This window comes from Octopus bimaculoides, chromosome 19 (assembly GCF_001194135.2).
Source record: "Octopus bimaculoides isolate UCB-OBI-ISO-001 chromosome 19, ASM119413v2, whole genome shotgun sequence".
Taxonomy (NCBI): domain Eukaryota; kingdom Metazoa; phylum Mollusca; class Cephalopoda; order Octopoda; family Octopodidae; genus Octopus; species Octopus bimaculoides.
This window is the reverse complement of record NC_068999.1, coordinates 3,925,276-3,941,779: the sequence shown is the minus strand read 5'-3', so window position 1 is coordinate 3,941,779 and position 16,504 is coordinate 3,925,276. Positions and strand designations below refer to the sequence as shown.

The 16,504-nt window shown below is 39.2% G+C and overlaps 1 protein-coding gene across 1 annotated transcript in view; it reads left to right on the top strand.

Annotated features, from left to right (window-relative positions):
- LOC106884051 (alanine--tRNA ligase, cytoplasmic) overlaps positions 1-16,225 on the top strand; it is a 20,675-nt gene extending 4,450 nt beyond the window's left edge. The window contains exons 4-22 of the mRNA XM_052974884.1: positions 496-687; positions 1,627-1,771; positions 2,295-2,440; positions 2,895-3,003; positions 3,223-3,261; positions 3,537-3,648; positions 4,156-4,286; positions 4,951-5,089; positions 6,200-6,363; positions 6,996-7,118; positions 7,612-7,752; positions 8,030-8,170; positions 8,821-8,930; positions 9,191-9,299; positions 10,121-10,231; positions 10,920-11,039; positions 12,235-12,312; positions 12,632-12,727; positions 14,064-16,225. Coding sequence (XP_052830844.1) covers positions 496-687; positions 1,627-1,771; positions 2,295-2,440; positions 2,895-3,003; positions 3,223-3,261; positions 3,537-3,648; positions 4,156-4,286; positions 4,951-5,089; positions 6,200-6,363; positions 6,996-7,118; positions 7,612-7,752; positions 8,030-8,170; positions 8,821-8,930; positions 9,191-9,299; positions 10,121-10,231; positions 10,920-11,039; positions 12,235-12,312; positions 12,632-12,727; positions 14,064-14,279 — 2,422 coding nt within the window. The 3' untranslated portion in view covers positions 14,280-16,225. The remainder of the gene's footprint in view (positions 1-495; positions 688-1,626; positions 1,772-2,294; positions 2,441-2,894; positions 3,004-3,222; positions 3,262-3,536; positions 3,649-4,155; positions 4,287-4,950; positions 5,090-6,199; positions 6,364-6,995; positions 7,119-7,611; positions 7,753-8,029; positions 8,171-8,820; positions 8,931-9,190; positions 9,300-10,120; positions 10,232-10,919; positions 11,040-12,234; positions 12,313-12,631; positions 12,728-14,063) is intronic.
- The last annotated feature ends 279 nt before the right edge of the window (positions 16,226-16,504 follow it).

Sequence of the window (16,504 nt, the reverse complement as noted above, 5' to 3'; positions counted from 1 at the left end):
ATATATATATATATATAAATGGGCTTCTTTCAGTTTCCATCTACCAAATCCACTCACAAGGCTTTGGTCGGCCCGAGGTTATAGTAGAAGACACTTGCCCAAGGAGCCACGCAGTAGGACTGAACCGGAAATCATGCGGTTCATAAGCAAGCTACTTACCACACAGCCACTCCTACACCTTACTCTCTCTTTCTTAACTTTTTCTCTGTCTCTTCTGAAAGGCTCCATATTCAATTCTTTTTTCCCCTCCTGTGACCCCTGTGTCGTACCTTCAGATCTCACCATCTCTTGTGTTTGTGTCGAGTTTTTACTCCAGTTTATCTCCCTCTCATTAATTACAACGTCCCTCCACTCCTACTCCACGATGATGGTCACTCCTATTGATTTCAACATATGAGTGTTGTATATATCTGTATGTGTGTGGTCCATGTTACCAGATCAGCTAAACAGTATTGATATGAAGTAGCTGTAAGTTCTTGTTCTTACTTCATCCAGGATTCCTGCAGAGAAGATTTTACCATTTGATGTGAAGGACAATTTCTGGGAAATGGGCAACACAGGGCCATGTGGTCCTTGCACAGAAATCCATTACGACCACATTGGCAATAGAAACGCTGCTCATTTGGTTAACACTGGATCTTCGGATGTTGTTGAAATATGGAATCTGGTATTTATGGAGTACAATCGGTGAGTTACATCATGGCTGTGGTGCTCTGTCACGTGATCAGTCCATTTTAACATGTGGTAGTTTGGCCAACATGTTTTGTTGTTTTTGATGTTGTTCAGTGTTAGTTAAACCCTGATCCAGCAGAGTTATAATTTAGGACGTTCCAATAGTGACCACACCATCTTAATTTTAAGATCGTTTTTTTATCTGTAGGTTGACGTTCGAATCTACCAGGAAGTCACCATTTTCTGCAGATTCCACGAAACACTTTTTTTAGCGGATTTCTTCGCATTAGTTATCGAAGGGAAGTAACTCTTTGCCAGTGTCGTTTAACGAAGGGAGATAACCCGTCAGACGGTGACGAGTTCATTCTGGAGTGAAGTGATTCCTGACCAATCACTTTATATTTTAAGAGTGACGAATCTTTTTGCTCCACTGCATCGAAATTTAATTTCCATAACAATTTCGTAATTGCAGCGCCACTTCCGATTTTTATTAATGATATTAAAAGTAGATTTTCTTTTAGACTCCGCTGTGTGTCCACGGTTCATTCTGTGTCATCAGTTAAAAATATATCATCACTATCACCATCATCGTTTAACGTTCGCCTTCCATGCTGGCATGGGTGGAACGGTTTGACAGGAACCGGCCAGGCAGAAGCCTGCACCAGACGTCGCTGACTGTTTTGGCAGGATTTTTATAGCTGGATGCCCTTCCTAACACCAACCACTCAGCAAAGTGGACGCCGGGGTTTATTTTGAGTCTGATACTTATTCTGTCAGTGCCCTTTTGAAGAATTACTATGTGACAGGGATGTAAATAAAGCAATACTGGCCCTTGAGCAGTACGAGATAGTGACAGATGCAATAATGCACAGACGTACACTCACATGCGCACACTCACACACCACACACATTTTATAAAGACCTGCATCCGTTCTTCCTTATTGTCTTTGATAGAATGACTGACCAAAGTTTGCAGAAACTCCCCAAACAACATGTAGACACGGGACTTGGACTGGAGCGGTTGTGTTCAGTTCTTTCTGGTTCCAAAGACAATTACAGCTCAGATTTGTTTCAAGGAATATTTAACAGAATTCACAAGGTAAGCTATTTACTCAAAAAAAAAAAAAAAAAAAAAAACCAATTAGAATTGGAAGAAGCTGGTGCTGGCCAGTGTTGGCAGAAACTAAAAACAAACATTTTTTAAAATTTCTAAAATAAAATATATTTTTGTATGGTTTGAAGAGAGATGAGTTCTTGTGTCTGAGACAGTACCATTCCTTGAAGAAATGAGAAGTGTATTCTTTGAGCATACACACTCCACTTTTTTCTTCAAAGAGCAGAAAGGAGGCAGATAAGTTTGTCTGATTCTGGAAAACCTTAGAAAATATTCCATAATCTGTTGACAGATCCAAGAAATTCTGGACCAAAGTGAAAGGCATTACTTGGAGATGTTACAGGGTGGTTACCATTCTTTCGAAAGACTTCTCAACATTTCACTGATGGTTTGTAAATGTTTTAAAGCATTGAAACTATTTTGGGTTTTTTTTTTTTACTGGAACTTGTTTGCCTACAGCTTGGCATCATCTCTGAGTCGAAAAATGGTTGTGTTTGTTTTGTTGTAGGTGACTGGTTCTGCTCAATATAAAGGTAAGACTGGAATGGCTGATGTTGGTGGCAGAGACGAGGCCTACAGAATTGTTGCTGACCATATAAGGATGTCAACAATATCCATCGGTGATGGCTTGTTACCTAGCAGGGATGGCTTAGGGTGAGTGACTTGTTAGCATCTGTCGTTGCTGTGAGATGTAATGTGAAGGTACTGGGTTCAGTTCCAGCACAGATCACTGTGTTGTACCTGTGTTTGTGTATATACATGTGTGTGTATGTGCGTAATATGTGTGTGTGTGTTACAATTGTGTGCATGTGTGTTATATATGTATTTGCATATTCAATGTGTTTATTATGTATTTTGATACCTGTGTATCCTTATGTATATGTGTGTGTTATATTTATTTATGTCTGTGTGTGTTGATGTGTATATTATTCTAAGTGTATGTGAATGGGGTGTATATATTTTACCAAGTATTGAATCTATCTTGACACTAAATAGATGTCACTGAACAACCCAGACTATAAGATGTGTATATATATATATATATATATATATATAGTCGCTCAGTCTTCATAAGATATGTGTAATCCGTTTCTCATTCTTTCTCCAGACACAAACTGCGCCATGTCATCCACCGAGCTCTCCACCAGTCCCACACCATCTTCCAAGCCCCAGCTGGATTCTTTGGATCATTGGTCAATGATGTCGCGGAATCATTGGTAAGCTGGATTCTATGTTAGATTGGTTTTGGATTCTTGCTTCTGTTGTTGTTATTTCTTTTATGTTAGAACAGGCATTGGACTTTGGTTACGGGGACACATTGTTGATTACGGAAATGTGGGTAGGAGGGACATATTGTAGAATTGGGGGAACATGGGATGGGGGTGGAAATATTCTGATAAATGTATTGAACAAAAATTCTGTTTTTATCATTACAGGAAGATGTCTTCCCTGAATGCTTCCAAGATAAAACAATGGTAAATAATGCTTAGAATAAATTTCATCTGTGTGTGTGTGTGTGTGTGTGTGTTTTATAATGCCATAAAGGGAAAATGTTACTATGGATCTATTTCATTCAGGGTAGGCACTGCCTACCTTGCCTACCCAGGTGGCACGTCCCTGGTATACAAATATACACACACATGATATTATATTTTAAATATCAAACTAATTCATTGTTTGAAATATTCTAGAAAATTTTAGATATTTTGGTAGAAAAAACCCCCAAAAATATTCCATAATCTGTTGACAGATCCAAGAGATTCTGGACCAAAGCGAGAGGCATTACTTGGAGATGTTACAGGATGGCTACCATTCTTTCAAAAGACTTCTCAACAAACTTGGTTCTCAACATTTCACTGATGGTTTGTAAATGTTTTATTTTAATTCTCAGAGACCTTTATTGTGTTTATTAAGTTATGAATATGTGTGTATACTGTGTTAGTCGTCTGGTTAAGATGTTAGTCTACTGACTTCTTGGTCGTGAGTTCAAACCTTGTTACTAACTGTAATTGCATTTTTGTGGTCAGCAACTGACTAGACTTCTCTTGTATGTCACGGTTCAGTGATTAATGTTAGCAAATTCACTCAACTGTGAAAAGAAAAAAATTGTGACTTCAGCAGGGTTTAAAACAGGAGAAGAAAATTTAAATTTTGCTAAAGTGGATTATTGAGAGTTAAGTATTGTCTTGGCCATAGACATTACAGACAGATGAGATTTGAACCCTTGTTACTTTGGTTAGTTGTCTAACTACCTACAAATTTTGCCACCTCTAACCCATGTTGAAGTAAATCTCCCATACTGTGGTTAATCTGACCATATTCTTAGAATTTATTTTCCCTTGTCAGAAAGATTCTTCTTGTTTTTCCAGAAAACATCATGCAGTTAGCTGAGGGCCGGTTTGGTCGACCGGTCCCTGTCGATGTTCTGTGCAATATTGCATGGGAGAGAGGTTACCAGGTGGACATTGATAAAATTCAGGAAGACTTTTTAAAACGACAGGTAAATCATATTCCACATTGGCTGTCCATGTTTCACTCTTGTCATACATGTAACGCATCACCACATGTTCTTACTCACACCACATGTACCCTCTATACAACTACACACCTCACACATCTTACCCCTCATGTAGTCCTCTATATATCTTAACCATGCACCATGTAGAGTCCTCTACACTGACTATCCATTTTTAGTTTCCATACACCATCATACCACTCTCACTGTCCTTCTATCTCTTACACACATAAACATACACACACACATACATACATACATAAGTATACAGACATCACACACATACATATGACGGGGTTCTGAAAAGTTCCTGGCTTTAAGAATGTCACGAAAGGCCTGGTTGGAGGCCCAACCTTCCAAGTTCTTTTACAGGGCTTAGAAAAACTGAAGGACCGTTGCAATAATCTGTGAATCTTAGAAGGGAAGATGTTCAATAAAATCATAATTCAGTGATCCTCTTCTATTTTCTTTTACCAAAAGCCAGGAACTTTCCAGCACCTTATCATATGTGTGTATATATGTGTGTGTGTGTTTATGCATATGCATCTGTATAATGTAAGTGTGATGATAAAAAGCTATTTTCCTATAAATAATTAATAATAATAATAATCGTTGTTGTTTAATAGTTTCCTGTTTGTCTTATTGACAGCTTCAACCCAGTTTAGAGAAACCAGCTGTACCAAAGGCTCTTCTGGATCCTGACCTAATATCAAAGCTTCAGGAATCTTCCATTTTGACCACAGATGACCACTACAAATACCTATACACCAGTACTAATGGTGTTTACAGTAAGTCCATTGTTGTTTCATGACCCACAGATGACCTCCCTTTGGGACAAAGGTCAGTTTTCATAGGACCACAGTATATTACTGGTATTGATTCTGTTGGTCCATAAAGTACATGAACATATCTACAACAGAGTACGATCACTAAGTCACTCCATCTTCTTCGTCCTGACTCATCCATCTGTGAAGTCCAACATCTTGAGATCTAAACTTACCAGTTTTTCTTTGCTACAAACATTTTAGCACACAGCCTCTAACCATTTTGCCATCATCATCATTAAATGCTAGAACCATTTACATGGCATCAGCATGATGCTGGTACCATGTTAAAAGCACCCAGCAGACTCTGTAAAGTGGTTGGTGTTAGGAAGGGGTGTGCAGCTGCAGAAAACAAGTGAAACCACACTGGAACCTAGAGCAGCACTCCGGTTTGCCAGTTCTGGTCAAACCATCCAACCCATGCCTGCATGGAAAACATATATTAAAGAAAGATGATGTTGATGATGATGATGATGATGATTGGTAAGCATTCACCCCCACCAACCCACTTTGGTCACTATCACACTGTGCAATGTCCAGTTTGGTCAAATATTTCCTAAAGACTAATGAGCACAGATTTCATATTATGAACCCTTAATTTACCATATGTACAGTTAGACCCTATATACCTTGTACCATAGGACCTTTAATGTTCCATTGTATCTTTGGGCTCTTTATGTGCTATATGTTCTTTTGAGCCCTTAATTTTCCACTTGTACCTTTGGGTCCAAAATGTTCCATTGTATTGTTGAGCCCTTTGTGTGTCATATGTAACCTTGGCTCCTTAATCTTCTGGCTGTACTAATGAACCCTTAATTTTCCACATGTAACTCTGGACCCTTAATTTTTCATATGTGTCTTTGGGTCCTTAATGCCTGACCCATGCCAGCATGGAAAATGGGTATTAAATGGTGATGCTGATGATGATGATGTATCTTTAGCCCTTTTGTGCATCACGTACCATAGGGCCCATATTCTCCATGTGTATCTTTGGGCCCTTAATACTTGATGTATAACTTTCTCCCTGCAATTCTGGTGTCTCTCTCACATCTTCACTTTCCCCATTCTTGCCAGGTTTTACCGATGTCCCCGGCAGCTGCGTGGTGGCTTTGATCCATAACGATTTTTTGACTGAGAAGGTTTCTGCTGGAGACAAGTGTGCTGTTCTTTTAAACAGGACATCTTTCTATGCCGAGGCTGGAGGTCAACAGTCTGACCTGGGTCACATTGTTGCAAAGGTAAATTATTCATTTTACATTTTCTGTTGCTCTGATCCCTTTCCTCCCCCTTTTAATAAAACAAATAATGCTTGATAAGGTGTATAAGACTAAGAGTCATCACCCCAGTTGTATAAACTGTTTTATATATACTGATATAGGGGGAAAATTAATAATTAACAACTAATAATTTCACCAAGTAGTTCGGTGTGTTAGAAGAACCATTATTGGTAAACTTATACAAAAGTTTTATAATTATAAGCATAATTATAATTAAGGTTCAGCAAAATTGCTTCACCACATACCGAAATTTAGAAATAGCAGTTAAATACTATTCCACTACCATAAGATATCTCCAAGACATGATATATCTCGTTGTCTGGGAGATATATAATGGTAGAGGAATGGTATTTAACTGCTATTTCTAAATTTCGGTATGTGGTGAAGCAATTTTGCTGAACCCTAATTATATCCCTAGAAGACAGGTTGGTCATGGCTGGAATCATTTTGATCATAGATCTGCCTGATCAGGCATGACCTAGGGTTAAACAACACACTGTTTACTACATGTGACCCTACTGCCACACTCACTACCATTATACTATCAGATTACTCCTCCCCCCTGCACTCACCTCTATTTTTACTATTTACAGAAGACAGGTGCTAAGTTCCAGGTAACCAGTGTGCAACAGATGCAGAATTATGTAGTGCATTTTGGCCAGGTGCAAGAAGGCAGTTTCATGAAGCAGGATTTGGTTAGCTTGCAGCTGGAACAGGTAGGAGTTTTTCATCACCACCACCACCACCACCACCACCCTTAGCATCATCACCATTATCATAATCATCATCACCACTACTATCTTCACTACTACAACCTTGGAACCACAACCACCATCGATTCCATCATCATCACCACCACTACCATTGTCATCCTCACCAACATCACCACCACCGCCATCATCACTGCCACCAACACCATCATCATCACCACCACTACCATTGTCATCATCATCATCACCACCACCACCACCGTCATCCTCACCAACATCACCACCACCACCATCAACCTCACCACTACTAGCATCATCACTACCACCAACACCATCCCCTCCATCATGATCATCAACCTCAATACCACTGCCACTGCTACCGTCACCCTCACCAATATCACTAGGACCACCATCATAACTTCCCAACAATATAGAAAGGCCCTGCAGACCATGCTTTGCCGATAAGTTCCATATTTCTATTTCTTTTGTGTAATTGTAGGATGTGAGACAAGGCTGTATGTGTAACCACACGGCTACACATTTATTAAACTCTGCCTTGCAACAAATCCTTGCTTCTCAAGTCCGACAACTTGGTTCTTCAGTCATGGAACACAAATTCACATTTGATTTCTCCTGTCTGGTAAGTCCATTCTCTCCACACTACCACTACCACTACCACTATTACTACAACAACAACTACTACTACTACTACTATGTATCAGACACAGATACACATTCACAGGCAAATGCATACACGCACACATAGACACACATACATGCACAGACCTACAGATATATGCCTATACAGATGCAAAAACACATACACACACACTTACAAGCACATAGACACACACACACACATATACATGCACACACACAGATATATAAATAAAATGTCTGAATGATTTGTGTTACAGGAAGACATGTCTGCTGAGAAGTTAAGTGCCATCGAGAAAACGGTTCAGTCTGCGATCAGGCAACAGTTGCCAGTCTACAGGCAAGAACTTAGAAAAACAGAAGTTATGGCACTGGACTGTGTCACCTACAACCCCAACGAAGTAGGTCACATTTGGTTTGTTTTCATTGGTCAGGCAACTTCATTGGTTGGTGTTGTTTAAGCCACTGGTCAACCCTGGGACACTAAACCTATCAACAGAAGTATTCCTTCTATGGGGATTCCCTTTTTGTGTGTGTGTGTGTGTGTGTAAAGGAAAGTGGCTTAGTGGTTAAGGTGTTTGGCTCATGATCTTAATTGATTAATGGAGACATTACATCGTTAGAAAAAAGTTGTTTCCATCAGATGAATATATGATTATATGTGTTTCCATCAACCATATCCACTCACAAGGCTTTGGTTGGCCTGGGGCTTTAGAAGAAGACACTTGCCCGAGGTGCCACGCAGTGGGACTGAACCTGGAACCATGTGGTTGGGAAGCAACCTTCTTACCATGCACCCACTCCTGCACACACACACACACACATGACAGGCTTCTTTCAGTTTCTGTCTACCAAATCCACTGACGAGGCTACAGAAGAAGAAACTCGCCCAAGGTGCCACGCAGTGGGATTGAGCCTACACCCATGTGGATGAGAAACAAACTTCTTAACCACACAGCCACACCACAATTTTTCTCTGGTTTAACATGTCTAAAATCCCCCCTCCCTTCTCTGTCTCAGTTGGCCTTCATATATAATTTCTCCATTTCAGATTTACCCTGACTATGTCTACCTAATCAGTGTGGGGCTACCCATCAATGAGCTGAGGTCAATTCCCCCTTCTGAACAATCTAAATATTCACAGGAACTCTGTACCGGCACGTGAGTCAAAGAGTTTTAATTTACATTCCTTGTTTACCCACAAAGGCTATGGGCCTGTCCTTTACCCACTGCTAAATAGTAGTTTCCCCTCCACCCCTTTCAGCGAAAGTGGTTCTACTAGTTCACTTGCACAAACAGCAAAATAATATTCCCTATAAAGACCCACTGGTTTTCATCAGAAATTCTGACAAATAGCTCTCTTTGTTATTTTACCATTTTCTTTCTGTCCCTTTACATTTCCTTCATTCTCGTCTTCACAGACATGTCCACAACACAAGTGATATCGGCCAGTTTATCATCACCAACTTCTCAGGTGTATCACACAGCACTAAACGAATGACGTGTGTTACAGGAAGACTGGCTGATGATGTGAGTAAACTATTTCTGGTCTTCTGTAATGAAGGTAACTTGGAAGTATTTGAGGAGGGCAATGGGTGGTTGATGTTGGATTGGATCAGAGGAAAGAAATATTTAATTGTCTGGAAAGATCTTTTTGAAATTTTTGATATTTTTGTTCACACCATACAAATAATTATGTTAGTAAAACATCAAAGATCTAATTAGAAATGATTATGTAGTTATGGAAAATATATGAAGCTCAATGAATAATATTGAAGCCATTTCAAGAATTTGGGGAGATAACTCTGATATGGTTCAATATTATTAGAACTTTTCAGCTATGTATAGACATTGTTGTATTTACTGAAATACCAGTAAGCGACTCACTAATTAGATGTACAATATTATACATAAGAAGGTGTGGAAAATTTGCATATTTAATTTAATAATATTACTAAAGTACTAATTACTCAGAGGTGACAGCTGTGTGGAAAAAGAATAGTTAAGTTAAGCTCTATTAGAGATAAGAAGTTACTGAATTGAGTATTTTGTAGAATTTATGAGGACAAGGAAATCTCACCTTGTGATGCTTTTTGCCAGAGATGTTGGTGGTTAAAATTTCAACATTGTTATATTCTGGTGCCTGGCTAACGGTCACTCACATTTAAAGTATACTGCACCTCTTAGACCATTACTTATGTGGTTCTTTGTGGCACCTCTTTGGAGTTGGGTGTGTTTGTTGGCCAGCATGAAGTTGTGTGAAGCATTTAGGGTGCATTGGTACCTTTTAACAATGATTTGTTTGTGATGAAGGGCATAAAACAGTTGAGTTGTTTTGTTTCTTTTTGTAGGCCATCAAGAACTTATCTGAAATTCAGAAACTCTTCGAACAGTTAAAGATGTCTCTTGGAATGAAAGAAGCTGGAGAAAGTTTGGAGCGGCAGTTAAAGACGATCTATGCAGTAAGTTTGTGTATGTGGTACCCTAGATACCAAGGTAGACCTGCAACATAGGAGACAATTATTGCAGTCTACAAACTTTACTGTAGATAATAGCATTTCGTTTGGTTCTTGTGATATCACCATTATTGTTATCCATACATGCACACTTGTCTTTTACAGGTGCTGGTGCCACATAAAATGCATTCATGTCAGTGATGCATAAATGCACCTGTGCTGACGGCATGTAAATAGCACCCAACACACTCTGTAAAGTAGTTGGGATTAGGAAGGGCATCCAGTTGGAGTCTGGACAGCTCCCTGGCTGGCCTTCTCTTATCAAACCGTCCAACCCATGCCAGCTTGGAAAACAGACATTAAACAATGGTGATGATGAAAAGTAATCTATGGCACCTTTTTCTTACCATATTTCTCTAGAAATAAAGACAGCAAGCTGGCAGAAATGTTAGCTGGGCGAAATGCGTAGTGGTATTTCATCTGTCTTAACCTTCTGAGTTCAAATTCTGCCAAGGTCAACTTTGCCTTTCACCCTTTCGGGGTCGATAAATTAAGTACCAGTTGTACACTGGATTCGATCTAATCAATCCTCCCTTCCCCAAAAAATTTAATACACAAATTATATTCACCTAGATTGTATCTTTTTGTTTAATCATCTCAAATGAATAAATAAATCGATGTTTTTTACCCCCAGATGTTGGGTCAACAACTCCTACCCAAGGTGAGTCGTGACAGACTAAAGACCAACGTCACCTTATTACAAGAGAAAATCCGACAGATAAGGAATGCAGATGCCAGTTCAGATCTTGCTATGGTGAGTTCAGGTTTGATATTGTGTGTATGTGTGTGTGTTTCATTTGATACTTTGTATACAAAAGGTAAAGACCCCCTTCAGTCTTGAATGACCATGGGACTACACCTAGAAAGTCCAGGCTAGATTGTTTATGGAAGACCATTAGTCGTCCATGCATACTAGCTTCCCCTCTCCATGCCACCAATGTTGTCCAAGGGAAAGGCAAAGGGGCCAATACAGTTTGGCACCAGTGACGTTGCAACCCATTTCTACAGTTGAGTGAACTGGAGAAATGTGAAATAAAGTGTCTTGCTCAAGAACACAACACACAGTCCTGTCTGAGAATTGAACTCACTACCTTATGATTGTGAGCCTGATGCTCTAACCACTGAGCCATGCACCTTAAACTGTATATAAATACTGTATTCAATGCACGTGTATTGTGCATCTAATATTATGAATCTCTCATCTCCTGGCACAAAGCCACCACCCTCAGTATTACACCTGTCTCCATCTCAGAGGAAGGGTCTTGCCTTGCATGTTACTTGGTGACCTCTTTGGTGCCAGTGCCATGTAAAAGACACTCAATAGACTTCTTGCGAAATAGTTTGCAATAGAAAGGACATTCAGCCATAGAAACTAGGCCAAAGCAGACACTGGAGCTTCACACAGTTCTCTGACTTGCTAGCTCCTGTTACACCATCTAACCCATACCAGCAGGGAACAAATGGTAAATGATGATGAGGAGGAGGAGAATGGTATTGTATGAATTAGAAACTGCTTAGGCATCACTCACAAACGAGTCTGACTTTGTGTCTTTTATGGCACTTTTGCTGTTTTAGCTGTTTATGTATTTGTGGGCAGAGGTAGGCACCGTGCTGGCCTTACCATTCTTCACCACTGGAGAACTTTGAAGATGTGACAGCTGGATGGGAGAGAAAGAACTGCACCGACAATCAGCTGGTCCCCCCCCCCCCTTTACAGCTGAGTAGACTGGAGCAAGCAATGTGCGATTGAAGAAAATGTAATGTCTGATAAAATGTGTTAGCAGATGTTGGATGAATGGTGGTGCATCATAGATGACATGTAAGGTTTGATCCAACTCTTTGATACACAATAGAAGATGTGTGAGGTATGACGGAAGATACATGATTCCACAGTTGTGTGATACGTAATAGGAATTATCTCATGTTGGACCCTTCTGTTTGTTTTTCAGGCCATGAAGAAGAGACTGGATGAGAAAGAGTCAGCCCAGTACGTTATATGTCACACTGACTTTGATGGACCTCGGCAGGTAAGATCTTTAATTTAGCTCTTCACACCTTGAGTCCTGATTGAGTTTATCAAATCCACTCACAAGGCTTTGTGAAAGAGACCTCGATATTATGTAAATAGAGGAATTTAACTGTAAATCATATGTGACAATTATTCGGTAGCCATGATAAAACTCTGAGTTTCGAATGCCGGGGCAGAAACCCATGCTGCCATCTCTTCAGGTATCTGGCCATTGAAAAATGGCCTGGTGCATTTTTCAATTGTCACATATTATTTACAGATAATTGGACCTTACAGGGTTTCTGAAAAGATCAACATTCAATCTTCTTTCTCCACAGGTGAGAAAAGCCCTGAGGCACCTCCATCTTACCTGCCCAATTGTAGCTGTTTCTTCTCTCAAACAAAACCTATCAGTTGCTGTAGTTACACCAAAGGTAAGTTATCTTCCGTATATTAATTAATTTCTTAGTTACTGTCTCCCTGTCATATCTTTCTTGTTGACGGCCCCAGGATTTAGTGGACTGGCCACAACAGACACTTGGCATAACAGTATTTTTTCTTCGAGTTTTTTTAATCTTATAGAAAGGGTCAATGGCCGTAGCTGTCTTAGATCTTTGTAGATTAAGGGGTTGTGATAATGCGGATGGGTTAGTGCCCCATTTTAAGTGTTGTCAGTGTATATAATAAATTATGGGTGTATAATGTGTATTATGTACATATTTATAATGTTTGTATAAATGTGTGTGCATGTATCATCATCATCATCATTGTTTAACGTTCGTCAGAGGCAGTGTCAGGTGACCGAGACCGTTGGCGATATACCGTGCTTGAGAAGACCTGTCAAGCCAAGTGAGATTGTAATCATGGCTGATGCCGGTATCACGTAAAAAGCACCCACTACACTCTCGGAGTGGCTGGTGTTAGGAAGGGCATCCAGCTGTAGATACCACACCAAGTCAGATCAGAACCTGGTGCAGCTCTCAGATTTACCAGTCCTCAGTCAAACTGTCCAACCCATGTCAGCATGGAAAACAGACATTAAATGATGATGATGCTATATGTGTGTATAGTTTGGGTAAGTGGATATTACTTTGGAAAGGTCCCTGAGAAATACCTTACTGAGAACTGTGTCCCCTGCCCTGGCTTAGCAAAGCAGGGTTAAACCCCGGCACTTTATACAGAATCTCAGCCGTGGCCCTCACCTGCTGGTGGTTCGATGTGCCTTATTACTATTACATATGTTATCATTTTGTGTGTTTTGGTTTGTGTCTGTGTGTTTTGTTTAGGTATTTTTTAGATAAACTTTGACAAGGGAATCTTCACATCTGGTAGGCACTGCAATAATAAAAGGGGTCAGCCTCGATCTGTTTGAGTTTTGCACCCCTACTTAACTTCTTAACCCATGAAGTCCCACTGTCCTATAAATAGGACACGAAATGAGAACATTACATAAGCTATATCACATTGTCTCAGTGTCCTATTTATAGAACACTGAGTATTTCCATTTCTACTTGAAGTAAAAGAGTTTTAATAATTATTTTTTTCATTTTAACCTATTTTCAATCAACTGTAAAAATTTTAAAGTAATATTCAGAAATTTCATTGAAGCTGACTTTGCTTTTTACCTTTCAGGAGTTGATAGGAATAAGTACCGGTTGAATACTGGGGTCCTTGTAATAGACTTACCCTCCCCCACGCCTAAAATTGCTGGCCTTGTGCCAAAATTCGAAACCATTATTATTATTGTTGTTGTTGTTGTTGTTGTTGCAGGACTGGAATAGAGCAGTGAATGCATCTGCCATTGGACAACACCTGGGCCAGGTGTGTGGAGGAAGGGGTAAAATCAGCAAAGAGGTCAAACCTGGTGACCCTCCAATGTATTTTCTCACAATGAAGGCCACCACCGACTTAGAAACCGTCCTGTCTGAAGCTAAGAGTTACCTCCACAACATCACTGTCGAAACCCAAGAAGAATCTTTACGTTGATCCCCCACCCCCCATAGACATTATTTTTTAACAACACCAACTTGGACACTGACCTGTTTAAAACTTGTAGCTATTTTTCTATAGGTCAAATGGTTTATCTGGAGGGGTAGTTGTGAGGTCAATGAGGAGCAGTAATGGTCAGGTCAAGGGATCAAAACTTACTACTGTCATTGTATCGTGGACTTGAGCAAGACATGACTCTACTTTCTCCAGTTTATTTTACTAAACAAATAAAAGTGCTGTGTTTCTATTCTTTACTTCACTGATGAGTGGTCAGTGGCAGGAAAGGGTCAACTTTGGCCTTAGACTGACCAAAGCCTTGTGATGGGGGTTTCATAAAAGGAAACTGGAAGAAGCCCTTGTAATTCCTAATAGAGATCCCAGTTTAATTCTTTCTTCAGGTCTTTGGGTGCCTTTAGCAGGGTCCAGCCTGTTGCTGACATCCAGGACTGGTCCCTGGTGCCTCTCCTCCCCTCCCACGCTCTTTCTGCAGATGTTTAACCTATGTTTAAGACTTCACTTCAGTCTCACCTGTGCAGGTGTGTCTTGGAATGTTATAAACATTACTTTACCACCTCTCACTAGCCTACAATATATATATATATATGTGTGTATAGAGATACACACATACACATACACACTCACCTTCAGCCCCCTACATACATGCATATACTCATTGCACACATACATAAGTATACATACACATACAAGGTTCCATACATACATTACATATATATATATATATATATATACACACATATACATACAAAGGAAAAAAGAATTTGATTTTTTTTTTAACTTCTCGTTAAAGAAAACATGTTTTTCAGTTTATTTTTTCTCATAAAACTGGTTTTTGTCTTTAAATGAATAAATAAATGCAACTTACCTGGAGAGGCTATGAATGTGTAGATGTGTGTGTGTGTGCAAGTGGTAGTATGTGTGAGTGTAGACCTTTGTATGTGTGTATGTATGTATGTGTGTGTGTGTGTGTGTGTGTGTAGTTCTCTGTCCTCTCTCTCTGTTATAGTTTTTGATAGAAATTAACTCAAATATTTCCAGAAATATGAAAATATTACACTTCCTACAATCTGGAGTAATTGATTGATATTGATTAAGTAAATGACACCGATTAAAGGTGTTATATTATACAGTACTGTATATCTAAATCTCTATATATCTAAACCTACTAATCTATTTAAATATGTTACTTGCACTATTATGTAATTAATAGTACGACTATTTAATTAAAGATATTATATATCTTGTGTGTTGGCGGGGTGAGGTGGGGTCATTGCACCAATAATAATAAACACATGCACCGTTTCAATATCACTTGTTTATTGTTAGCCAACTGTTTAAATATCTAACCAAATAATCAGTTGTTTGTTTAATATGTCGGTTAAACGGCGGCGAGCTGGTAGAATCGTTAGCACGCGGGGCGAAATGCTTAGCGGTATTTCGTCAGCCGTTACGTTCTGAGTCCAAATTCCGCCAAGGTTGACTTTGCCTTTCATCCTTTTGGGGTCGATTAAATAAGTACCAGTTAAGCACTGGGGTCGATGTAATCGACTTAATCCCTTTGTCTGTCCTTGTCTGTCCCCTCTATGTTTAGCCCCCTGGTATACATAATATCTTAGTAGGCAAAAGCAGAAATTATAACATGACAATAGGTTTGGAATCGGTAAGTTAAGAACATCCTGGTTTTGAGATTTTTTCTGTAAATAAAACATTTAATGAACATTTGCAAAGAGAAGCAGCAAATATTTCAGCAAAGATAATTCTCGTAAATTAATGTCTAGTAATCATATTCAACAAAAAATTAATTCACTTCCAAGTTATTCCAAATTATTTAAACAAATCAAACATTGGTAATGATGGAACTCTTGATCTTCACCTCTGATATCAATGGAATTTTGTTCTTTGAATATTTTCAACTTTTCTTTATTTTTCTGTTTTTGTTATTTATTTATTTATTTGTTCTTTCATGCAAAAATGGAATGGTTTATTTATAGTTCTCCATTTGTCAGGGAAAATTCTTTTCACAGTTGCTTGGTATTCCTACAATTAACCACTCAACTGTGAAGTACGAAGTGAAACCTGTTTCGTCAGCCAGACAAACTGATGCAAGCAGAGTTATGTACCTTGTGCTGTATAATAGCTGTAGTTAATTCAAAACTCATTAATTAATATTGTCCAATTATGTAACCTCACAGCCATTCTCCCCC